General features: G+C 45.5%; 1 protein-coding gene across 1 annotated transcript in view; it reads right to left on the bottom strand.

The window, feature by feature from the left end:
- Nucleotides 1-4130: 4130 nt before the first annotated feature.
- Nucleotides 4131-25322, bottom strand: part of lmbrd1 (LMBR1 domain containing 1) — an 82246-nt gene continuing 61054 nt past the window's right edge. The window contains exons 16-17 of the mRNA XM_062464478.1: nucleotides 9936-10027; nucleotides 4131-5145 (exon numbers count right to left, since the gene is read on the bottom strand). Of these exons, the coding sequence (XP_062320462.1) occupies nucleotides 5035-5145; nucleotides 9936-10027 (203 nt within the window). The 3' untranslated portion in view covers nucleotides 4131-5034. The remainder of the gene's footprint in view (nucleotides 5146-9935; nucleotides 10028-25322) is intronic.

Raw genomic sequence — 25322 nt, forward strand, 5'->3', positions numbered from 1 at the left:
CAGAACCATAGACTCCAAGACCAATGTGTTGTATTGCAAACAAGTGTTGTTATTACCTCCCTCTGAGTCTTCCCGTCTGAACCTTGTCTGTTTCACATCACTGAACCGAACCTTGACTGCACGACCACGCTCGGAACCAAACCTTGACTGCACGACCACGCTCTGAACCGAACTACGCATTTACCGCCTGGCATGATCAGAACCCTTTCATTCCACGAGTGCAGGAAATATTGCTGTGTCTCTTTAAATCAAAATGGGTGGCCATCCGAACACGCGCTGGGTGGTTTGTTTGTTGAAGGGAGCAGGATTACAATTGCGCCTGGCGCCTGGCTGATTCACCTGTGCCACTTGGCACTGACGCTCGTTTCATGATCCAGTTGGCCAGATGGTACCTCTTAACTTCAAAGTAACCTATTTACAGACATGGGCTCCATCCCACTGGCTCCTCTCTGTGTTCCTGGTGAATAGCAAGCTCACAGGTCCCTGGAGCCACAGCCTTCTTCTTCCTCGTAACACACGCACACATCAACATACTGTACTCATACAGCACCACTGACATGTTGCATACAGCAGTACTCTTAATATTCACATTAACATCAAAACACAAACTGTCCGCGTGGAAAGTAGTACTTTTTTCCCCTTCTGATCCAAGTTTGACAAACATTCTGTTTACAGACAGCAAATGGGCGTTCAAGTGTTCACCAATGGCAAGCTGTCTGAAGTTGCTTCTATTTCCATCACCTCAATCAGCGTGGCGCTGAGCTGATGCACTCACCAATCAGCTGGCCAACTTCTCAGCAACAGTGTGTCAGCCACTGACTTGATAGGCTGAGTGGTTTGTCAACCACTGAGAAGATTTTTTGGAGGATAAGGAAGGCAGTGGTTCGGTCTCAGGCAGTTTGAAATCTAGATCGGTTCATAAAACAGTCAATAAGCATGTCCATCATGTAGGCCCATGTGAGTATTCAAGCAGCTACTATGATTCAACTTGGGGGTGAATGATATCCTTTTGTACAGTGTGACATAAACTGGGAAATGCTTAGTCATGAACATGTAAAGGCCTTGGTCATGGGCTCTAGTGGCCCAGTGCGGTGTGTTTGTGGTGCTCCACAGTCCTGATGGAGTCAGGGAAGACTGACAGCTTGTCAGAGCGGGCCGAGAGGGTCGAGTCTGAGAGCAACTCTAACATGTCCCACAGGAAGCCAAGGGCAGGGAGGGCAGGGTGTTTTTGTTTGTTAGTGTGTGTTTGTTTGTGTCTGTAAACACCCATCGTTGCGTCTCAACATTGACCCTTGTAAACACATCAGGAGAAGAATGCAGTAACAACAGAGCTACCAGTCACATGGTCGCCTGTCAATCTGACCCAGCACCCTGAAGGGACCTTCAGCTTCCCAAGCTTGTCACCATGGTCCCAGGGTGGAGACCTCCTACAGCCTACCCAGCCTGTCACCATGGAGACCTCCTACAGCCTGGGGCTTAGGGCAGCAGTGAAGGCCCTGTTGTTCATCGTGGACAGTGTTGTTAGCTGCGGAGGGTGTACTCAGATTACTGTATCGGTTGTACTAATCCCCACTGGTCCTAAGCCCTCCTCCACCCTCGACTATGACTCACTCCACAATAGCAGCGAACAAAAGAGAAGCAAGGATGTACCAAGTCTTGGTCAGCCGTTGTGTATTTCGAGTTAAAATACCGGTGCGAGTGTTTGTGATCCGTGTGTGTGGTTATGTGGATGTGTTGATTTCTGTGCCTGGTGAAAGGCTCCCGCCCTGGGCGGCATCCATGCAGCAGCACACACAGCTCTCCTCTCTCTGGGAGACAGTTGATGTGTGCAGAGGTCACTGCAGTAATGGTCTGGACTGGTCCGTCTTTCCCTCTGGCTTCCTCTCCTCTTCTGCTTCTCCCCCAACCCCTCTCTCCTCCCCATGCCTCTCTCTCCTCCCCACGCCTCTCTCTCCTCTCTCTCCTCCCCACGCCTCTGTCCTCTCCTCTCTTTCCTTCCCACGCCTCTCTCTCCTCTCCTCTCTCCTCCCCACGCCTCTATCTCCTCTCCTCTTTCCTCCCCACGCCTCTCTCTCCTCTCCTGTATTTCCTCCCCACGCCTCTCTCTCCTCTCCTCTCTTTCCTCCCCACGCCTCTCTCTCTCCTCCCCACTCCTCTCTCTCTCCTCTCTCCTCCCCACGCCTCTCTCCTCTCCTCTCTCCTCCCCACTCCTCTCTCCTCCCCACGCCTCTCTCCTCTCCTCTCTCCTCCCCACTCCTCTCTCTCTCCTCTCCTCTCTTTCCTCCCCACACCTCTCTCTCCTCTCCTCTTTCCTCCCCACACCTCTCTCTCCTCTCCTCTTTCCTCCCCACTCCTCTCTCTCATCTCCTCTCTTTCCTCCCCACGCCTCTCTTTCTCCTCTCCTCTCTCTCCTCCCCACGCCTCTCTCCTCTCTCTCCTCCCCACGCCTCTCTCTCTCCTCTCCTCTCTTTCCTCCCCACTCCTCTCCTCTTCTGCTTCTCCCCCACACCCTCTTTTTCCTCCCCCTCTCTCTCTCCTATCCTTACCCATCTCCCCCCTCTCTCTCTCTCCCCTCCGTCCAGCCCTCTCCAGCCCCCTCTCTCTCCACGGGGCTTCAATACCACGGAGCTGTTAGTCACAGACGCCTCCTAGCTGTCCTCTGAGACCATCACACTGGGGTTCTAGAATCTTCATCAGAACTCTAAATGATCTGCTGTCAGAGATAATTCCACCCCAGTTTCCAGGAGCCCTGGCAGGTCAGCGGTGTCAGCAGCAGGAAGAGGAGCAGAGCCCGGAAGAGCCATCTTCAGAGAGCAGCAAATAGCGGCATGGGAAATCATCAGCTTCAACCTGCTGTTTAGGTACACATGTTTACCCTCCTCCTTTACTTTAATTCCAAACTAGCTGCGCTAGTAGCAGCTAGTTTGTAGCAGACTGCAGTCTGGCTTCCTGTAAGACAGTGAGTGTAGGCTTTGAGAATGCCAACTCATGTGAAACCAATAGCCGTCCAGCTAGCCCGCGACAGCTTGCCCGTCCAGCTAGCCCACGACAGCTAGCCCGTCCAGCTAGCCCGTCCAGCTAGCCCGCGACAGCTAGCCCGTCCAGCTAGCCCGTCCAGCTAGCCCGCGACAGCTAGCCCGTCCAGCTAGCCCGTCCAGCTAGCCCGCGACAGCTTAGCTCCTTACAGACGTCCATGAAATAACAGTCCATCTCTTCCCAGGTCAGTGGAGCTAAAGACCGGGCCTTTCGTGTGGCTGCACAGCTCTTTCACAGCCTGGCGCTCTGATAACAAACCTGTCACACCCCTGCAGTAGGCACGTCAAGCTAACCGGCTCCAGCTCAATAACCAGCATCCCACTGATTACCACTGACATCAGCGTTCAAAGGGAACTCATGACTTCCTTTTGCGTGTGTTCAAGCGGCATGACTGTGCCCCGTCAATTATACCGCTGATCAGTTACAGTGCATAGGCAGACCAAACAGTACACAGTAGGTACTGTAGTAACTGTACTAGTAATGAGGCTTAGCGCAAGTTCAGTCAGGCAAGACCAAACTCTGCACGCTCGGGCCACGCACCATTATGTCTCACTACTCACTCCCCACGCTCTCTCCTTTCCCTCCACCTCAATGCCTGGGCTGTCATCGGGATTCTATCAATTAGTTCAGTGACCTCCCTTCTCCGCTAGCCTATCAAACCGCTGCCGTGCCTTTAAATAAGTGTCTATTCCTGTTTAGTTTGTCCATGCTAGCACTGTGAGCGACCCTCCACCTCCCCGTCACCACCCTGTCGCTCTGTCTCTTCTGGCTGGGTGGTCGGCTGCCGCCACTGCCTGGACTCCATGGGGGATGATTCTTCTGCTGCAGGACCGACGCAAATTGATCATTATTTCCCTGTGGGGTCTAAGCGCCAAACACCTGTTGTTAAATCCATCATCTTTTGTCAAATAAATATCACTTTACTCATCCCAGGTCTCTCCTGATTGAATTGTAGTAGTTGTACTGTAGTATTGTAGTTGTAGTACCACTGCAGTACAGTGAAGTGTGTATTGAGGTATTGTACAGTGTTGTACATAGTGTTCTGTTGCATGTCCAGCAGATATTTTTGTTGTTTCTATAAAAGCAACAATAGGTAACAAATTCAGAATTTATTCAATATAAATAAGGGACACTGTCAGTAGTAGTCAAATTACATCATGCTCAGTAATAGTTAGAAAGACAACATATCAATCGAACAATAGAGGCCAGGTATCCTGAGACAAAAAAAGCTAAACCATGGTAACTACAGCAACAGAATCATAGCAAACCATATGTTATACGCAGCGCAAAAGGGAACCATATGTTACAGTGTATTTTTAAATATGTGGAAGGGTGATATATGTGCAGTTGTCAGTGATGGAGTTCGGATAGGTAGATTATAAACTACCTCATGCATTTAGCTGGCACAGAGCAGATGAAAGAGGAAATCCATCATTCAATCAAATCTAAGCATATGGTTCCTGTTTGCAAAGATCAGGACATCACATGAGCCATATTTAATTACTCAGCAGACCCATGCTCTAGTTGTCATTGTGCACAGACAGTTTCTCTTCCAGATTCAGATCTTATTTGCTCGTCTTGTCCCTTCATATCCTCAGCACTGGCAAATCAATCAGTGACATTCTAAACAACATTAAAGCTGTGTGCAAGACAACTTCTATCTGAGGCAGACTTTAGGACCCAGCAGGGATTCCTACAGCGTCCACATCACAGGGCGCAGCAGGTACAGATACACCTGACCAACTAGGGCGGGACAAACTCAACACAACTGAACAACTAGTACGTTTGGCTATAGCAACGTCTGCAATAACAAAGAAAAAAGTAAAAGTTGAAATCAGTCATTTATATACTGCATTTTCATATTGTTTCTTAAATAAACATATACCAACATTTTGGAAACCATCTTAAAAGTACCAGCATGTTATGATATCTTCCCCCCCCCCCCCCCCCCCTCCTCCCTCCCCTCTCCGCGGCCAGGCTGTCCCTGTGTGCAGCAGGTCAGTGGGCATAGTCATCGTCACTCATGTCCGAGTCGTCTGCCTCCACCTCGCCCTCAATCACGGACTTCTTGCCCTTGCAGCACGACACCAGTAGGCCGAGCAGGAACACCTGTGTGTGTGTGTGTGTGTGTGTTAATTGTGGGAGAAGGTCAGAGATTAATACAATTGTAAATCAAATGAATTTGAAACAAACATCACAAATTGTGCTTGGATGTCCCTGTAGCACACGACAGATGACTACATTAGACACCATCTTCTAATAAGGGTCACCAAAACCACAACCACCCCTAAAGTAGAGCCCTATGAAATCCCCCCACCCCTTTTAAATCAAACCCAACTGTTTTTCCAATTTCCATACTAACACATTGTCCGACATGTTAAGTCAATTTAATCAATTGAAGAAACATCTGATGCCCAACATACGCACATATTAGATCCCTGTAATCAAAACATTGGATTTCCTGCATGTCCTCCACAACAGTGCTAGAGGCCCGGACATGCTACAGTCTTTAGACGCTATTTAGAAAGCACTGAAGGCCGATGATAACAGCCTGTTCAGATGATGTTTACTTCCCGCCTGCTTTGATCCGTTGCCTGAAATATGGGGTAGTCGTGTGCTCATCTGATAACAGCAGGACGGTACACTGTTGTTGATTACAGGTCTACTCATGTTAGTCAGTCCAGTTACATGCAGTAACTATATTATATACTGTTCAGGGACATTGGTCTTTGTCTATTAATATTAGTAACTAGAGAGGGTACAATTTCTGGGGAAATTGTAGGGTGTGCTTGCTTGCGTCGGTTGGACAGGGGTCCGTTTTTTAATGACATTTTTACAACTGATATTTCTGTATTTTATATAAAAATGCATACTTATTATTTATAAAGATTACATAGATTTAAAAGCATTTTTTTTTTTGCTGCTCATTTACAACTGAAAATACGAGTGAAGTGTAGAATGAAATGGATGTCTTCTCATTTCCCCTGCAAGAGGCAGCCTCATCGTTGAATCAAAAAGAATACATTTGGCAGACCGGTGTACAAATGGACCTAATCTCTATGACTTAAACGTCCTTTTAAGTTTTTCCCTTCTCGTGATATTTTCATGCATTTAGCCTACTCATTGCATTCATTCATTAATAAAGAACCCCCTTTGAAGATTATTCTACGACGTTACCCGGCAGTAGAAGATGGAATCGCGATTCAAACAGTACCATCTGCTAACTGAAAATATGCCCCCCAAAACGTAAATAAGCTTGACATTTATTTAGTGGAAAATCGCTCATTCATAAAAAGCTCACTGGTAGCGATCATTGTAAGGTAACAACGCAAAATGCGATATAGCCCTGTGTGGAGAAGCTGCCCCGGTAAATTCTACTACTACGGTACAGTACTAGACTACTGCTGTGTTCGTCTCGGTAGCGATTGCGTTGGTTGAATTCGATTAAACGTTCCGTTGTACGGTTTAGGCTGAAATTAATTATTTTCATGAACAGATTGACAAAGTTTAGGCTGTGGCAATGAAGTTCAGGTTAGTAGTTAGATAGACTTTTGATTTAAGTAAGGGGAGTGCCGAACATGTTCTGTCGCAGTTTGACTTCCTAAACAGCTGTGTATGTTAGATGTTTTTGTCGTGTGTCTCGCGTAGGCTACAGCGTTGCAGTGATACACTGGATTGAAACCACAGGTAATGATAATTTCACCCACAAATCGTTTACTTGTAATCTAATGTCATAATAAATCCTACAACGAAAATGTATATGTGAGGAATGTTTATTTTAACGATTGAAAACAGATACATCATAGACCACTGTAGTATGTGTTGCCCGGGCAACAGAGGCTAATGTCATGCTAATGCTTCAGTGAAATAGTAGACTACCGTTTCCGAAAGTAGATGTGGGCCTACTTCCTTAATAATATCAGCTAATATTGTACATTACATTTCATAATAGTGTTTCACATCACAAAGTAAAATGAGTAAATAGTTATCACCCTGGCCGCTTTGCTTGTGGCGTTTCTGCAGCTGCCTTGCAGTAAAGCTATAGTTAGCCTAGCTATCCCCCAAGTTAACAGATGCGAAACGAATGTTCTGCTACAGGTAGTCACACGTGTTTTCGTGACGTTAGTGACGTAGTGACGTTAGTAACGTCAGTGACTGTGGCTAGCAAATTAGCCACCGTTAGCTTCACTTTTCGCCACAAAAACTTAACTTAAGCCCAAACCATGCAACGGAACGTAAATTCCAATAGAAGCAACGCAATCGCTACCAAGAAGAACCTTTTGACACCGCCGTTGTGTATGTAGGCCAAATATTGACTGAGTTTTAGGGGGGCGAAAATAAACAATAATAAATATATATGTGAGAGAACAAAGGTTGTGCTCTCGCCGAAGGCTTGAGCACACCCAATTATAGGAACAGGTCTATTAAATATGGCATATTTAAGCTATATCACACGAGGGGAGAGCTGTTATATTGAATAACCACAGACCTTCAGCCAAGTTGTGATAACGGACAGGTAATAAACGACAACAAATTATGACTTGCTTATTCATTTGATCCTTTAATTGGCTCCGGCAACACAACTGGACTTGGATAGGACTGTTGCCAAGCAACACAAAAAAAAAATGCTGCACACAAGCGACTGGCCGTCCTGTAGGTTTTCACATTACTGTTCCTTCATCAGGGGAATCGTTAGACCCTTTTTACTGGGGCACATATGCCCCAGTATAAATCTGCTGTGCCTCAGTAAAATCAAAAGTTTGAGTTTTAACAATTTACTCAGTGCATTAATTTAGATTGATAATCCCAGAAAAAATAAACGCAGTATCCCAATCAACGCTTGTAAAATCAAAGCAGTTTAACCAAAAACACAAACCGATGCACGCAGAATTCCATGTCAGCGCGCTCTTCTGAGCTTGCCAAATAGCCACTGCAGCACGCACACAGAAGTCCAGGTGTCGGACTCGGCACACAAGTCGAGACAAATTGAGGTAGGCTAAGAAAACACTACAAAAATAAAGATAGTTTCTAAATGATAGGCCTACTGATCATCTTACTTTGACTAAAACATAAAAACAATATTACATGAAGATCAAAAGAACTGTACTTGCGCTCAAATGAATGCGAAAAAGAACTGTGCGCTCACATTAACTATTGATGTCCCTGACAAAGTTGATGAACTGTTGTACAGTGGGTTAAACAAGGGGAGTTTCTATAGCCGAGTAGTGCATTGTGCGCAGCAAGCTTGGAAGAAAAAAAAGGGATATGAATAAGGACCTCTGCCCCAGTAGAGCTTTATGTCTAGCAACACCCCTGTCCTTCATCCTCTCCTGGTCTAGCAACACCCCTGTCCTTCATCCTCTCCTGGTCTAGCAACACCCCTGTCCTTCATCCTCTCCTGGTCTAGCAACACCCCTGTCCTTCATCCTCTCCTGGTCTAGCAACACCCCTGTCCTTCATCCTCTCCTGGTCTAGCAACACCCCTGTCCTTCATCCTCTCCTGATGACCATTCATTATTCAAATGTTATTTGTGGATTATGTTCATCTTTGCGGTGCACAGTTTGTTACAATCTAAGACAGATACGATATTTAATTTAATTAAAGGTTATAAGAACATCTGTATAGTGGAGTGATGTGCAGTTGAAAGACCCAGGGATGGTCCATGAGTACTACATCATTACTTATGGATTGGTTCTTGTCCAATCAAATGATCTGGTCAAAACTTACTGTTGTATAAAGGAACATAGGCATGTGAAATATTGTTCAGGAATATTCTGTAAGTCTATTAATATTGTTCCTTACTGAAATATACTGTATGTCTTCAATATTGCTCACAACAGGAACATACTGTAGGTCGCTTTCATATTACATATTATTAATTCCAGGAACATAGGCCTCTTATATTGTTCATTCCAGAAACATAGGTTTATTAAATTGTGTCCCTTCCAGAAACATAGGTTTATTAAATTGTGTCCAAAAAAACAATGATGAACAATCAATGACGGTCATTCCAGGAACATAGGTCTATTATTACAGTAACATTCTATAGGTTTCATACATATTGTTTGTTACAGTAACATAGGTTCCTTAATTAGGATTCCTCTGTCAGGAGGAACCCTAATGGTTTTGTTGGTATTATCATTAGCAAACTACTATCTCATGATCTAATGGGTAAAAACTACATTTGGCACATTGATACAACATGCCATGACTAACTCCCACACCAAGAATGGCCCACATCAGACCTTGTTTTTCAAAGTGATGGCAAAATCCTCAGTGACCCATAAGGTCCGCCATGATGGATTTTCCTGTACAGTGACAATTTTGGAAAACCGTAGGTCCAATTGACTTGACATTTTGTACAGATGTTTAGAATGGATGTCTTTCCATTCGTTACGTAGGACAAATTAATACAATCCAAATGGCTGAGAGGGGTGTCATATGGAAATGTGTACATTCCCTCGCTTTCTTTGTGTCAAAAAATCAAATGTAACTTTGACTGATAGGCTTCAAGATGACAGTGAAGAACTGTGCCAAATTTAACCTAGATATGTCACAATATGACTGAATGACAGCAGTTTTTTTTTTCTGACAAAAAGACCGTCTTTTGGTCTTCTGGTCGATGCTCCGGTTGCAAAACATAGCAATGAGTGGGTGGTCAGCTGTGTGTGTGGTCAGCTGTGTGTGTGGTCAGCTGTGTGTGTGCTCAGCTGTGTGTGGTCAGGTGTGTGTGTGTTCAGGTGTGTGTGCGCGCTCAGGTGTGTGAGTGGTCAGGTGTGTGTGGTCAGGTGTGTGTGTGTACTCAGCTGTGTGTGTGATCAGGTGTGTGTGTGCTCAGGTGTGTGTGTGGTCAGGTGTGTGCCTGTGGCCAGATGTGTGGGGTGAATGTCAGACTCACCCCGATAAAGACCCAGTTTCCGAAGTAGTAGATGGTGCTGAAGAACCAGAACTTGTGGAGGAAGAGATAGGACCTGGTCATGGTGCACTGGTCTGGGACACACAAACACATCAATATTTATGTTACTGTTGTCATGGTAACCAGTCACCGGCGAACTTCTTTTAGGACATACGACCGTGTCCTGTCCTACACTCTCCAACCTCCAGGGCACCCCAGCTGGACAGCCTTGAAGGCAGCCTCCACATGGTGCCATTACTAGACATTCCCTTGAGAACAGGAGTCCCAGAAATTAATTTCAGCTCTGCAGCATCTGGCTGAATCACAGCGCTAATGGAACAACTAATGGGAAATGAGCAGAGCAATCACACAAGAAAGAAAAGAGGAAGGAGGGGGAGAGTAAAGAAATTACTAAATATAAAAGAAGAAGCGTCGAGGGCCGAAAGGGGAGGAAGCCTGAGGCTGGTCCCTGACTCCTCCTGACTCCTCCTGATTCCTCCTGACTCCTCCTTACCCATCCTGACTCCCCCTGACTCCTCCCTACCCATCCTGACTCCTCCTGACTCCCCCTGACTCCTCCCTACCCATCCTGACTCCTCCTGACTCCTCCTGACTCCCCCTGACTCCTCCTAACCCATCCTGACTCCCCCTGACTCCTCCTGACTCCTCCTTACCCATCCTGACTCCCCCTGACTCCTCCTGACTCCTCCTTACCCATCCTGACTCCCCCTGACTCCCTCTGACTCCCCCTGACTCCCTCTGACTCCCCCTGACTCCCTGGACCTGCCAGGAGATCAGGAGGCTGTCTTCCGCTCCGGCAGTGAAGCCATGGCTGCAGCCAGAGCAGACCTCAACTGTGGTCCAGATCCAGGTCTGTGTGTGGCTAACGTGTTAGAGCATAGCTGGGCTCGCCAAGCGCCTGCTAGCTAGAGCAGATTGCAGAGTAAACACCAGTAATATGTTTGTGATGCAGAATCTAGATTAACGTTGGGTGTTGTGTTACATTTCATCTATATTTAGGATAAGAGCTGACTGTGTCTGAATCATAGCTCCTGGCTGGGGGCAGCATGCAGCTACATATTCCATCAGAGATAAATAAGGAACAGCCCAGGCTCATTCTGGGTTCACACCAAACTGTGTTTGGAAAAAGAACACAAACATTTTGCGCCTCAGCGCCAAAGCTTTTTCCCAAGCACTCTTTTCGCATTTTTTCTTGGGACTTTTGGAGAGGTTAAAAACTTTAGAATAGGTTAAAAACATACTTGAACATGCAGTTGTAAAGGTACGGCTTCAACTACAATCAATTGTGACACATCAGTTTCCTGTGCAGGGCCTCTCCAGTCCCCAGCAGGGCCTCTCCAGTCCCCAGCAGGGCCTCTCCAGTCCCCAGCAGGGCCCTCCCTGTCAGGGTCCAGCCGGCGGCAGCTCGGAGCCAGCAGGGTGCGGATATGGTGATATGGAATGGTGATATGGTGATATGGGATGGTGATATGGTGATATGGGATGGTGATATGGGATGGTGATATGGTGATATGGGATGGTGATATGGTGATATGGAATGGTGATATGGTGATATGGGATGGTGATATGGGATGGTGATATGGGATGCTGATATGGGATGGTGGTATGGGATGGTGATATGGTGATATGGGATGGTGATATGGTGATATGGGATGGTGGTATGGTGATATGGGATGGTGGTATGGGATGGTGGTATGGGATGGTGATATGGTGATATGGGATGGTGATATGGTGATATGGGATGGTGATATGGTGATATGGGATGGTGATATGGGATGGTGATATGGGATGGTGATATGGGATGGTGGTATGGGATGGTGATATGGTGATATGGGATGGTGATATGGTGATATGGGATGGTGGTATGGTGATATGGGATGGTGGTATGGGATGGTGGTATGGGATGGTGATATGGTGATATGGTGATATGGGATGGTGATATGGGATGGTGGTATGGTGATATGGGATGGTGATATGGGATGGTGGTATGGGATGGTGATATGGTGATATGGGATGGTGATATGGTGATATGGGATGGTGGTATGGTGATATGGGATGGTGGTATGGGATGGTGATATGGGATGGTGATATGGTGATATGGGATGGTGGGATGGTGATATGGGATGGTGGTATGGGATGGTGGTATGGGATGGTGATATGGTGATATGGGATGGTGATATGGTGATATGGGATGGTGATATGGTGATATGGGATGGTGATATGGTGATATGGGATGGTGATATGGTGATATGGGATGGTGATATGGGATGGTGGTATGGGATGGTGATATGGTGATATGGGATGGTGATATGGTGATATGGTATGGTGATATGGTGATATGGAATGGTGATATGGTGATATGGGATGGTGATATGGTGATATGGAATGGTGATATGGTGATATGGAATGGTGATATGGTGATATGGGATGGTGATATGGGATGGTGATATGGGATGGTGATATGGGATGGTGGTATGGGATGGTGATATGGTGATATGGGATGGTGATATGGTGATATGGGATGGTGGTATGGTGATATGGGATGGTGGTATGGGATGGTGGTATGGGATGGTGATATGGTGATATGGTGATATGGGATGGTGATATGGGATGGTGGTATGGTGATATGGGATGGTGATATGGGATGGTGGTATGGGATGGTGATATGGTGATATGGGATGGTGATATGGTGATATGGGATGGTGGTATGGTGATATGGGATGGTGGTATGGGATGGTGATATGGGATGGTGATATGGTGATATGGGATGGTGGGATGGTGATATGGGATGGTGGTATGGGATGGTGGTATGGGATGGTGATATGGTGATATGGGATGGTGATATGGTGATATGGGATGGTGATATGGTGATATGGGATGGTGATATGGGATGGTGGTATGGGATGGTGATATGGTGATATGGGATGGTGATATGGTGATATGGTATGGTGATATGGTGATATGGAATGGTGATATGGTGATATGGGATGGTGATATGGTGATATGGAATGGTGATATGGTGATATGGAATGGTGATATGGTGATATGGGATGGTGATATGGTGATATGGGATGGTGATATGGGATGGTGATATGGTGATATGGGATGGTGATATGGGATGGTGGTATGGTGATATGGGATGGTGATATGGGATGGTGATATGGTGATATGGTGATATGGGATGGTGATATGGTGATATGGTGATATGGGATGGTGATATGGGATGGTGATATGGTGATATGGGATGGTGATATGGTGATATGGGATGGTGATATGGTGATATGGGATGGTGATATGGGATGGTGCTATGGTGATATGGGATGGTGATATGGGATGGTGATATGGTGATATGGGATGGTGATATGGTGATATGGTGATATGGGATGGTGATATGGTGATATGGTGATATGGGATGGTGATATGGGATGGTGATATGGGATGGTGATATGGTGATATGGGATGGTGATATGGTGATATGGGATGGTGATATGGTGATATGGGATGGTGATATGGGATTGTGATATGGTGATATGGGATGGTGATATGGGATGGTGAAATGGGATGTTGATATGGTGATTAGAGCCCGACCGATAAAGGATTTTTAAGGCCGATACCGATACAAATATTTGGTGATTTAAAAATCTGATATTCTGATATCGGCCGATATAAAAAAATATTTTAAAAATCCAGAAACGCGTAACAAAAGAAACTGATTTCCCTAACAGTAGTTATTTGTAGTTTACATTTAGTTACTTTTAGCAGAAGTTCTTATCCAGAGCGACTAAGTACAGGGACATTCCCCCGAGGCAAATAGGGTTAAGTGCCTTCCCAAGGACACAACGTCATTTGACATGGCCGGGAATCGAACCAGCAACCTTCTGATTAATATCCCGATTCCCTAACTGCTCAGCCATCTGACTCCTGTTATTATTTCCTCACTAAAATAATATGTTAATGCAGTTTCTGATAAATAAAATGTATAAAAATAGAAACTTAAGATATGAAACTTAAAGACCTTTGAACAAAAACACAATAAAAATGAATGATTCATTTATTGGCCATTATAAATGCCGATACCGATAGTTTGGAAAATGCCCAATATCGGCCGATAATATCGGCCCGCCGATATATCGGTCGGGCTCTAATGGTGATATGGGATGGTGATATGGGATGGTGATCTGGGATGGTGATATGGTGATATGGGATGGTGAATGGGATGGTGATATGGTGATATGGGATGGTGATATGGGATGGTGATATAGGATGGTGATGAGGTGATATAGGATGGTGATATGGAATGGTGATATGGTGATATAGGATGGTGATATGGGGTGGTGATATGGGATGCTGACCTGCTTTGTTTTCACCCCACTGACCTGCCTCCCCTTTAACCTCTGACCTGCCTCTTCTTCACCCTCTGACCTGCCTCACCTTCACCCCACTGACCTGCCTCTCCTTCAGACCCCTGACCTGCCTCACCTTTAACCTCTGATATGCCTCACCTTCAGACCACTGACCTGCCTCACCTTCAGACCACTGACCTGCCTCACCTTCACCCCACTGACCTGCTTCACCTTCAGACCACTGACCTGCCTTATCTTCACCCTTTGACCTGCCTCACCTTCACCCCTCTGACTTGCCTCACCTTCAGACCATTGACCTGCCACACTTTTACCCTACTGATGTTCCTCACCTTCAAACCACTGACCTGACCCCACTTTTACCCTACTGACCTGCCTCACCTTCAGACCACTGACCTGACTCACCTTCATTCCACTGACCTGCCTCACCTTCAGACCACTGACCTGCCTCACATTCAGACCACTGACCTGCCTCACCTTCATTCCACTGACCTGCCTCACCTTCAGACCACTGACCTGCCTCACCTTCAGACCACTGACCTGCCTCACCTTCAGACCCCCCCCCCCCCCTTCACCAGAGCAGAAATCCAAGCTCACGCTCAACGCTCTTACCTTTCCCTTTAAAGACATACGTGCTTACGTATAGACAAACAGAACACAAGCTGTGTAAGCTGTCTAAACCCTTCCTTTGAATACCTCTCTAACTAAAAGCATTCTGACATACCTCCCTGCCCTGACGCCAGACCTGCATTCACAATCCCAAGAGCCACTGAAGCATTTTACATCCACAAGCTACTAAGAGAAACCTGTTGATCACTGAGCAGGCATAACTCTTTACTGTCAAGGCGATGACGTCAAACTGAAGAGCTGTGAAGCGCAACATGAATAATGTGTCCAACTTGTTCATTTATTCACCACAGCCCTTTATACAAATTAAAATCCCTTGTAACTTCAAGTTAAAGTATGTCGACGAAGCAGACATCATGTCAACTGAAACAACAACAAACAACGAGCTTTCTATGTAGCATGCCAGACACTGTGCTATTAGTCTAATCATTCTTTAACCATCTGCTGAGTTGTAACACTGAAAACTACGGATAGACTGTTTTCAGAGCCAAAGCCGGGTCTAGGAAGAGAACTGAAGACGGCTGGCGAGAGGGGAGGAGTGTGGAGAGGAGGAGAGTGGAGGAGAGAAAGAAGAGGAAAGAAGAGAGGTGTATGTAGAGGAGAAAGAGAGGAGAAGAGAGAGGAGAGGAGTGTGGAGAGAGAGAGGAGAGGAGTGTGGAGAGGAGAGAGAGAGAGGAGAGTGGAGAGGAGAGAGAGAGGAGAGTGGAGAGGAGTGTGGAGAGGAGTGTGGAGAGGAGAGAGAGAGGAGAGTGGAGGAGGAGAGGAGTGTGGGGAGGAGTGGATGAGGAGAGGAGGAGAGAGAGAGGAGTGTGGACAGGAAAGAGAAAGGAGAGAGGAGAGGACTGTTGAGAGGAGAGAAAGAGGATTGTAGAGAGGAGGAGAAGCTCCTGTTCAGAAAATAGAAACAGGTGAGGGATACTGTTGGTACTGATTCAAATCAAACTGTATTCGTATAGGCAAGGTCACAAAGAGCTTTCCTCCAGCTGACCACTGCGACCGACACCCCACCACCCTCAGCAGCTCCCTGGACCTCAGACCGACACCCCACCACCCTCAGCAGCTCCCTGGACCTCAGACCGACACCCCACCACCCTCAGCAGCTCCCTGGACCTCAGACCGACACCCCACCACCCTCAGCAGCTCCCTGGACCTCAGACCGACACCCCACCACCCTCAGCAGCTCCCTGGACCTCAGACCGACACCCCACCACCCTCAGCAGCTCCCTGGACCTCAGACCGACACCCCACCACCCTCAGCAGCTCCCTGGACCTCAGACCGACACCCCACCACCCTCAGCAGCTCCCTGGACCTCAGACCGACACCCCACCACCCTCAGCAGCTCCCTGGACCTCAGACCGACACACCACCACCCTCAGCAGCTCCCTGGACCTCAGACCGACCGACACCCCACCACCCTCAGCAGCTCCCTGGACCTCAGACCGACACCCCACCACCCTCAGCAGCTCCCTGGACCTCAGACCGACACCCCACCACCCTCAGCAGCTCCCTGGACCTCAGACCGACACCCCACCACCCTCAGCAGCTCCCTGGACCTCAGACCGACACCCCACCACCCTCAGCAGCTCCCTGGACCTCAGACCGACACCCCACCACCCTCAGCAGCTCCCTGGACCTCAGACCGACACACCACCACCCTCAGCAGCTCCCTGGACCTCAGACCGACCGACACACCACCACCCCGAGGCTGTTGTTATGGTACGTAGTATTGATACAATCTAATAAAAACCCACTCTGGGGCTTTTATTAGATTAACTGCGTGAGGAAGCCACTGATTAACTGAATAAATGGTCGACGTGGAAGACTGTAGCTATTAACTTAATAGGAGCCATAATTGAATGGGTGGTCATGATGACCTCAGAGAGATGGGGCTTGCTGGTCATTGCTCATCTTTACACATTCAGTCTGCTGGGCGACAGAGACCAATCGTCTTGGAAACCAGAGAGACCCGTCACCCCCTGGAGTCCAGAGAGACCCATCGCCATGGAGACCAGAGAGACCCGTCGCCATGGAGACCAGAGAGACCCGTCGCCATGGAGACTAAACAAATCTCTCTTCCTGGAGACCAGAGACCATGCCATGCTCTCATGGCAGGATGGGAGTGCTACCATATAATACCCAGTATAAGGCTCCACATAGAAGCACCAGCAGGACAGCTCAGTAGCGGCAGGGGCCAGCTGCACGTGTTTGACTTCAACATAACTTTACACTTATATGTACCTGTTGCATGAAGCTTCCCTATGAGAGACTTAGGCAAGACTGAGATAGCCAGTCGCGCAATGCATTATGGGTTTTGTATGCATTTTTCATGATTCTTAATTGAACCCCAACGATACTTCCATTTATCAACAACTTCAATGCACGCAGATGGCTAGCGTCAATGGCTTGTCATCTAGTCACTTATTTAGCTAAGAAAATGTCACTTTAGCTGAACAGTGGGCCCCAGGTAAAAATGTCTGCAGATAAATTAACAAACGTAAGTCCTTGTGTAAAAAAACAATGCTAAGATAATGACGTAGATCGTTGACATAGCAACACAGCTCTTACATCAGGCTTAGCCAGGGGGAGAGGTTGATTATTAAATGTTACATCGCCTAATAAGACGTGCAGAACACTTTCAAACCCTTAACTGTAACCGAAACATTTCCAGAAGGCCATATGGAACACTCTGGAACCCAACCTAGCCAGTAGAGAGAGGTGTCAGACCTGAACATGCTGAGGGCTTCCAGGGGTGGTGTGGGGAAATATCCCTGTTCAGACATGCTGCTCGACAGCTCAGATGGGAAAAGGTAAAAAAAAAAAATACTGTAGCTTTAGTGTACTGTGTGCCCACACAGACAGGCCTGAGAGAGAGGCCTGAGTTGGAACAACAAGTCTGTCTCTTCGTGAGAGGGAGGAACACAAGCCATCAAGAAAGACACCCCCAACTGACTGCAACCCTCTTTCAAACTCGACTGGAAAACCCTTGGAGCTTGTAGTAATATAGACGTCTCGCAAAAACATGACTTTTGATCAGAGGTGTCATATTCATTGTTCGCTCCCCTCTTCCTCGCTATCTCGCTCAGAGAAGCAGCCAGGTATGTCTCGCGCTGAGCTCTGGGGGGGCACGACGACGACTGGGTAGCTGATTGCAGATTGCCACACCAGCCCATCTCCGAGGACACGAGCAGACGCAGCGCATGACTGACATCTCCCTTTGTTGTTTCATTCAAAGAGCATCCCTCTGAGCATCCCTCTGACACAATTACAACTGATGCTTGCTGGGATAATGTCAGGGAAGAGGGGGGGGGGGAGAGGATGGAGGGAAGGGACGGAGAGGAAAAGAGGAAGGAGGGAAGAGGGGGGAGAGGAGGGAAGGAGTTGTCTCCTCTGCAGGGTCCTGAATCGAGTCTTCTTCCCCTGTCTGTCTAAGACCATACTGCACAGGAAGCCACTGCGGCCTGTTGCTTAGGAACAGAAGGCTTTTACAGTTGGAGAAGGTGTCCTATTATCATCACCTTAACGCTCCACACATCTACCGCCTGGCTAAATGTCACCCAGCGACTGAGTGACAGCCATGCGGAGCAGTCTGCCAGTCCCACTCAAGTACAGCTCCGGAGAACAGTTTTGGATGGAGGGTAGGAGAGATGGAGGGTGGGAGAGATAGAGGGTGGAAGAGATGAAGTGACAGACTACTGTGTATCTGTTTGAGTGACAGCTGGAAGCCTCACACACACACACACACACACACACACCACTCAGGCTTAACTCAGGCCTAGTGATCAACTCCACAGTAATACTTTCCTATCAGAACGTTACAATCCCCCCAAAATGACAATTCCCCCCACACACACACCTGGCCCGAGGCCCCTCATCGCACCCTGATAGCTCCCATACACCCTCATCAGATCCAGACCCCAGATTAGACCCATAGGAGAAGTGAGGGGAGAGAAGGAAGAGAAGAGAGGGAGGAGGAGAGAGAGGAGGAGAAGAGAGGGAGGAGGAGAGAGAGGAGGAGAAGAGAGGTAGGAGGAGAGAGAGGAAGCGAAGAGAGGGAGGAGGAGAGAGAGGAGGAGAAGAGAGGGAGTAGGAGAGAGAGGAGGAGCAGAGAGGGAGGAGAGAGAGGAGGAGAGAGAGGAAGAGGAGGAAAGAGGGAGGAGGAGAGGAGGAGAAGAGAGGGAGGAGGAGAGAGGAGGAGAAGAGAGGGAGGAGGAGAGAGGAGAAGAGAGGGAGGAGGAGAGAGAGGAGGAGAGAGAGGAAGAGGAGGAGAGAGGGAGGAGGAGAGAGGAGAGACAGGAGGAGAGAAGGAAGAGAAGAGAGGGAGGAGGAGACAGGAGGAGAGAGAGGAAGAGGAGGAGGAAGAAGAGAGAGGAGGAGAGAGGGAGGAGAGAGAGAGGAGAAAGAAGGTGAATCTGGGTGAATGAGTAATCAAAATCAAATCAAATCAAATTTATTTGTATAGCCCTTTTTACAAGCAATGTCACAGAGGGCTTCACATACGCCTATAGAACTACCCCTCAGCCGACCTCAACCCTCAAGTAATGTTTTGATAACGACCTCAGACTAACTGATGAAGCAGACAGCCTCTTCCCACCTTCCTTCCCCCGACCGCTTTCCTCATTACACCACAGTGACCCACCGGCCAATCAGCCAGCAGCTTGACCTATGCCCTGCCCGCCTGCGCCACACCTGTCCGTCAACCCACGTTGCCAAGGCAGCGGAGGCAGAGCGTGTCACAGCTGGCAGGGCCTGATCTGGAGGACTGGGGCGTGGTTGTAGGAGGACTCAGCGAGGGCTAGCATGAGCATGTGGGCCCTGGAGGCAGCCCTAGCCATGGCTAGGGAAGGCCCTAACCCAACCATAACCCTAACCCAACCCAAATGTGCTCTCAGCTCGTTTTCTAGGATACCTCGAGCCCAAGGTGTGTCCATATCCGGGGTCCAAATCTGGGCTCCCCTGTAGCTCACTGGGTAGACCTCGTACCATATGGGCTGAGGCCCTAACGAAGCACACAGGTTCGATTCCGGCTCGGTGCATTCCTGCATGTCCTCCCCTCTCTCCCCTGCATTTCTTGTCTAACTCAAACTGTCGCTGTCCAAGAAAAATGCAAAGGCCAGAAAACAAAAAGATATGTCCAAATCAATCCAGGCTTTCTACCTTATGCACTCACAAACTAAGAATGCTTTATTATCACACTGCAAATACTAGGTCACAATTGAAGTATGCTTCAATATCAAGGCAAAAATCAGGTAAACTTTTATATTAGATCACAAACAGAGTTGTGTGAGCTGCCAGAAGGTGACCATCTGGTACCACCCCCCCCCCCCACCCCCCCCCACCCCTCCCCCCGACCCTTACGTGGTCGTAAAAAAGTCGTAAAAAAGCATGCAGGGAAAGTGTGCTGACGAGCGCACAAAAGGGTGATAAATTCACATGTTATATGTGTCTGTTTGAGACCCTAGGATTTAAATATGTTGGGTTCGTGATAGTTTGAGCTTTGGTGGTCATAACAGTTCTTATTTATTAACGTGGCCTAACATGATTCTAAGTTCCGAGAGTAAAATGGTAAAAAAAGTATACTTTAGAGGATTGGTAAAGAGTAATTGGTAAAGAAAAAATTGGTAATTGGTAACCAGCTGAGTGTTTAAGAAAAAAAAAAAGGTTAGGAAGTATAGGCCTGTGAAATTTCAAAGTAGAGGTTTTAAGTTTGCAACGCGCATGTCCATTTTTTGTTTTAATTGCAAGTTATGTTTTTTTGAGGTTAAAAGAAGTATGAGTAACTAATGGTGTCTACTATTCAAGCTATATACAAATTACAAAAATCAAAATTGTAATTATTTTTCGGTTTGAATATTTGTAATTTATGATTGTGCAGTTATTTTCATTGAAAGTTGTGAAGTCGGAATTTAATTGTTTTTAGAAAAGAAAAGGGGTAATTGTGTCTTTATTTTCCGTCGTTGGTTATTGTTCGTTTATGGATTGTAATTCTAAACTAGAGAGGGTACAATTTCTGGGGAAATTGTAGGGTGTGCTTGCTTGCGTCGTTTGCACAGGGGTCCGTTTTTGAATGACATTTTTTTTTGCTGCTCATTTACAACTGAAAATACGAGTGAAGTGTAGAATGAAATAGATGTCTTCTCATTTCCCCTGCAAGAGGCAGCCTCATCGTTGAATCAAAACGAATAAATTTGGCAGACCGGTGTAAAAATTGACCTAATCTCTATGACATAAACGTCATTTTAAGTTTTTCCCTTCTCGTGATATTTTCAGGCATTTAGCCTACTCATTGCATTCATTCATTAATAAAAAATTTTTTTTTTTTAAACTTTGAAGATTATTCTACGACGTTACCCGGCAGTAGAAGATGGAATCGAGATTCAAACAGTACCATCTGCTAACTGAAAATATGCCCCCAAAAACGTAAATAAGCTTGACATTTATTTAGTGGAAAATCGCTTTAATAAAAAGCTCACTGGTAGCGGTCATTGTCAGTAACAACACCAAGCGCGATATAGCCCTGTGTGGAGAAGCTGCTCCGGTAAATTGTACTACTACAGTACAGTAGACTACTGCTGTGTTCGTCTTGGTAGCGATTGCGTTGGTTGAATTGGATTTAACGTTCCGTTGTACGGTTTAGGCTGAAATTAATTATTTTCATGAACAGATTGACAAAGTTTAGGCTGTGGCAATGAAGTTAAGGTTAGTAGTTAGATAGATTTTTGATTTAAGTAAGGGGAGTGCCGAACATGTTCTGTCGCCGTTTGACTTCCTACAGCTGTAGATGTTTTTGTAGTGTCTCGCGTACAGTAGGCTACAGCGTTTCAGTGAGCAACACTGGTTTGAAACCACAGGTAATGATAATTTCACCCACAAATCGTTTACTTGTAATGTAATGTCATAATAAATTCTACAACGAAAATGTATTTGTGAGGAATGTTTATTTTAACGATTGAAAACAGATGCATCATAGACCACTGTAGTATGTGTTGCCCGGGCAACAGAGGCTAATGTCATGATGCTAATACTTCAGTGACATAGTAGACTACTGTTTCCGAAAGTAGATGTACTTCCTTAATAAAATCAGCTTATATTGTACATTACACGTCACAATTGTGTGTCATATCAGAAAGTAAAATTAGTAAATAGTTATCACCCTGGCCTCTTTGCTTGTGGCGTTTCTGAAGCTGCCTTGCAGTAAAGTTATAGTTAGCCTAGCTATCCCCCAAGTTAACAGATGCGAAACGAATGTTCTGCCAGAGGTAGTCACGCGTGTTTTCGTGACGTTAGTGACGTTAGTAACGTCAGTGACTGTGGCTAGCAAATTAGCCACCTTTAGCTTCACTTTTCGCCACAAAAACTTAACTTCAGCCTAAACCATGCAACGGAACGTAAATTCCAATAGAAGCAACTCAATCGCTACCAAGACGAAACTTTTGACACCTACGTTGTCTATGTAGGCCAAATATTGACTGAGTTTTAGGGGGGCAAAAAGAAATAAAAATAATAATAATAATATATATGTGAGAGAACAAAGGTTGTGCTCTCGCCGAAGGCTTGAGCACACCCAAAAATGAATGGTCTGGAGGCAGAATTGACCTGTCCAAACATCGATTACATGAAACAAAAGTATGGTAACGATAGTTTTTTGCAAATGCAAATATGGATTGATAAATGTGGATTTTCGAGTGTGGGGTCGTTTTGTTTTAAGGACCTTATTGAATTGCGAAATAGGTTCGTGGAGAGAAATAGATACACAATTTTCTTTCCAAGTGGAGAAAAGAATAGATTTTAGCCTGATTGGAGAGCTTTTTCTGATTGGATGGAGATAGGTAGAGAGATAAAGAAATATTAGGACAGAATAGTGTGGGGAATTGTTCATCTATTTCCCCACAGATTCACGATTGAGATTTTCTGGCTGTTCCGCAAACAAATTTCGCCTCATCCGCAGCCAGGGGTGTTGCGGCAGGATGCGCAGACGCATGAGGTTTTGCGGGAATGCGAGAACAGAATATGAACAGGTCAGACATTTGCCATTTCTCTATCTTCTGACAGCCGGTCATATCTAGGAAAAGTCAAGAAAGTAGGATCCTGGAATTTGTTTATAGATTTGCTTTGGATTCCCGCAAAGATTGCAGCTTGTGCTTTGACTTGCAATTGCCTATATGTTGTGGGCTATGTTGGTCCAAGCTAATGCAGAGCGTGTTGACATGCTGTTGAAAAACATGTAGGCCAACACGAATTGCTAGATATGGTCAATCCAAAATGCGTGCTTTAATTGTGGGAATTTGAGCAGAATGTATGTGAATGTCCGGAGATGTGTCATCACTGTTGAAAGTTTTCTGGAAATTGGGGGCGAACTCTCGCAAAATCAGAGGGGTTCGTGACCGGAAGTTGAGTTCCGAACTGGTGACGTACAATGTTTATCGGTTATGACACTGTTGGTAGAGGAGAGACGATTGACTTGTTATATTGTTTTACAACTTTGTGTTAACCGTTATATATTTGATGTTAGACTTTACATCGGTCTGATTACCGCCAGAAGGCATTTGTTTTTGAAGACGGAGACATTCTGTTTTGAAAATGCTGATGTTAATTCTTTGACTGAATTCTCCACTTGAAAAGAGGCGCATGCGCTTGGGCCTAGCGGAAGTTGATTCTTTCATTGAAGCTCATTCTGCGTGCAGTGGCCCACACCCGTCATGAGTGCAAAAAAACTTAAAAAAATAAATAAAAAAACACTAATTTTAGAGAGAATTTGACGTTGAATTGAGAAATATATTGGTTGGAAAACAGATGTGTGTTTCTGTTTCTTTGTCAAACTTGTGAGTTGCCATACTCTTGATTTGGAAATTATGTACAGACCGATTTTCTATAGGCTATTATGAGCTTGATTCGATATTGAATAATGCGCTGGAAATTTCGTTTTTTGGGTAGGATAATTGGTAAAAGGCCAGTTTTGGCAACAAAAGCGGTATTCATTTTAAGAATTACAATCCCGGTGTTATTGAAACTTTTATAGAAAGTTATGTGTTCAAACGGAAATGTTATGTTGTTTAAGGAATATTTTTGTTTATGTCTGGAAATGTTCGATGGTTTTTATTTTTAATTTTGTGGGAGTTCACAGATGTTACTGTTGTTTAAATAAATATGTAAAGGGTTATGAAGAAGTGATTAGAAAGATTGAGCCAGTCCGAGGGACTGAAGTGTATACAAGGGGAACTAGTTCGAGAGACTGAATTGTGATTGTTGTTAAGGGCAAAGGTGCTAAATATGTGTGTTTATTGCTGCTGAGATGATTTGTTGAAATGTGTTGGGTTTGGTGGTATTCATATTTACCTACTTAAATGGGCTTGAAGTTGAAGCTTTGTCCAACCAGAATGCTAATACATGGGTAAACTGTCATTCTCTGACGAGTGATATTAGGTGCATATGTAGATTTCGGAGCCAAATTTTTATGTTGAAATTAAAATAGTACTAATGGTTGATAGAATTGTAAAGGTTGTAATTGTAAAGAAAATCCAGGCTGTGACTTTGTTGGCTAATGGTGAAAACGTGGAGGAAGTGCATTTTGCTCTGTCCTGAGACAAAGGAGAGTCCAGGAAGTTGAATTTGCAACTATGGCAACGACATTAGCTAACAAACTAACAGACCGACAGGCGGGTACAGGCTAGTAAAGGAATTGCAGCTTGATATTTGAGGTCCAGGATGAGTAACCGCATGACGCATGCGCGGATGGAAATTTAGAAATTGACTAAGATGCAAATTTAGAGAAATAGATAAATTTGGAGCGAATTTTACATATTAATTTGGTTATTTTTTAAATATGTTGGAGAGTTTTTGCTTCGTTCCAGAGCGCGCTGATAGACATTTATTTGAGTTGATTCATTGAGTACTAACAAAGAGTAATTGAGATGACTGGTAAATATGGGAATATTCAAAGGTGTATACATTACATGCTTTGATAAAACTTTTGAGGAGCTAAAGAATACGGTTTTGTTTTACGGGTTTATGTTAAATTGTGAATTTAAAGGTTTAAAAAGAAAAAGGGAGAGTTTATATTTTCTTTTGTCTTAAGGGCATTGTTTGATTGATGTGATTGCGAGTCGTCGCGTAATTCTAGCATGAATTACTTATTCTAAGAGCAGTTTTAAGTGTGCAAACATGGACAAGCCCTCTGTGACATGCTTGCGTGTAAAAAGGGCTATACAAATACATTTGATTTGATTTGATTTAATGAAACAAGAGAACGTTTTGTGGATGTGAAGAGATGATTGGTTTAAACACTTTAATGTTCTGAAAAGGGAACTATGCATATGCTTTGAAGAGGTATATGGGCAAACGTTTTAAATCAGAATATTAAAATCTAGAGGTTTTTTAAGAGTT

This window comes from Osmerus eperlanus, chromosome 6, assembly GCF_963692335.1.
Source record: "Osmerus eperlanus chromosome 6, fOsmEpe2.1, whole genome shotgun sequence".
Lineage (NCBI taxonomy): Eukaryota > Metazoa > Chordata > Actinopteri > Osmeriformes > Osmeridae > Osmerus > Osmerus eperlanus.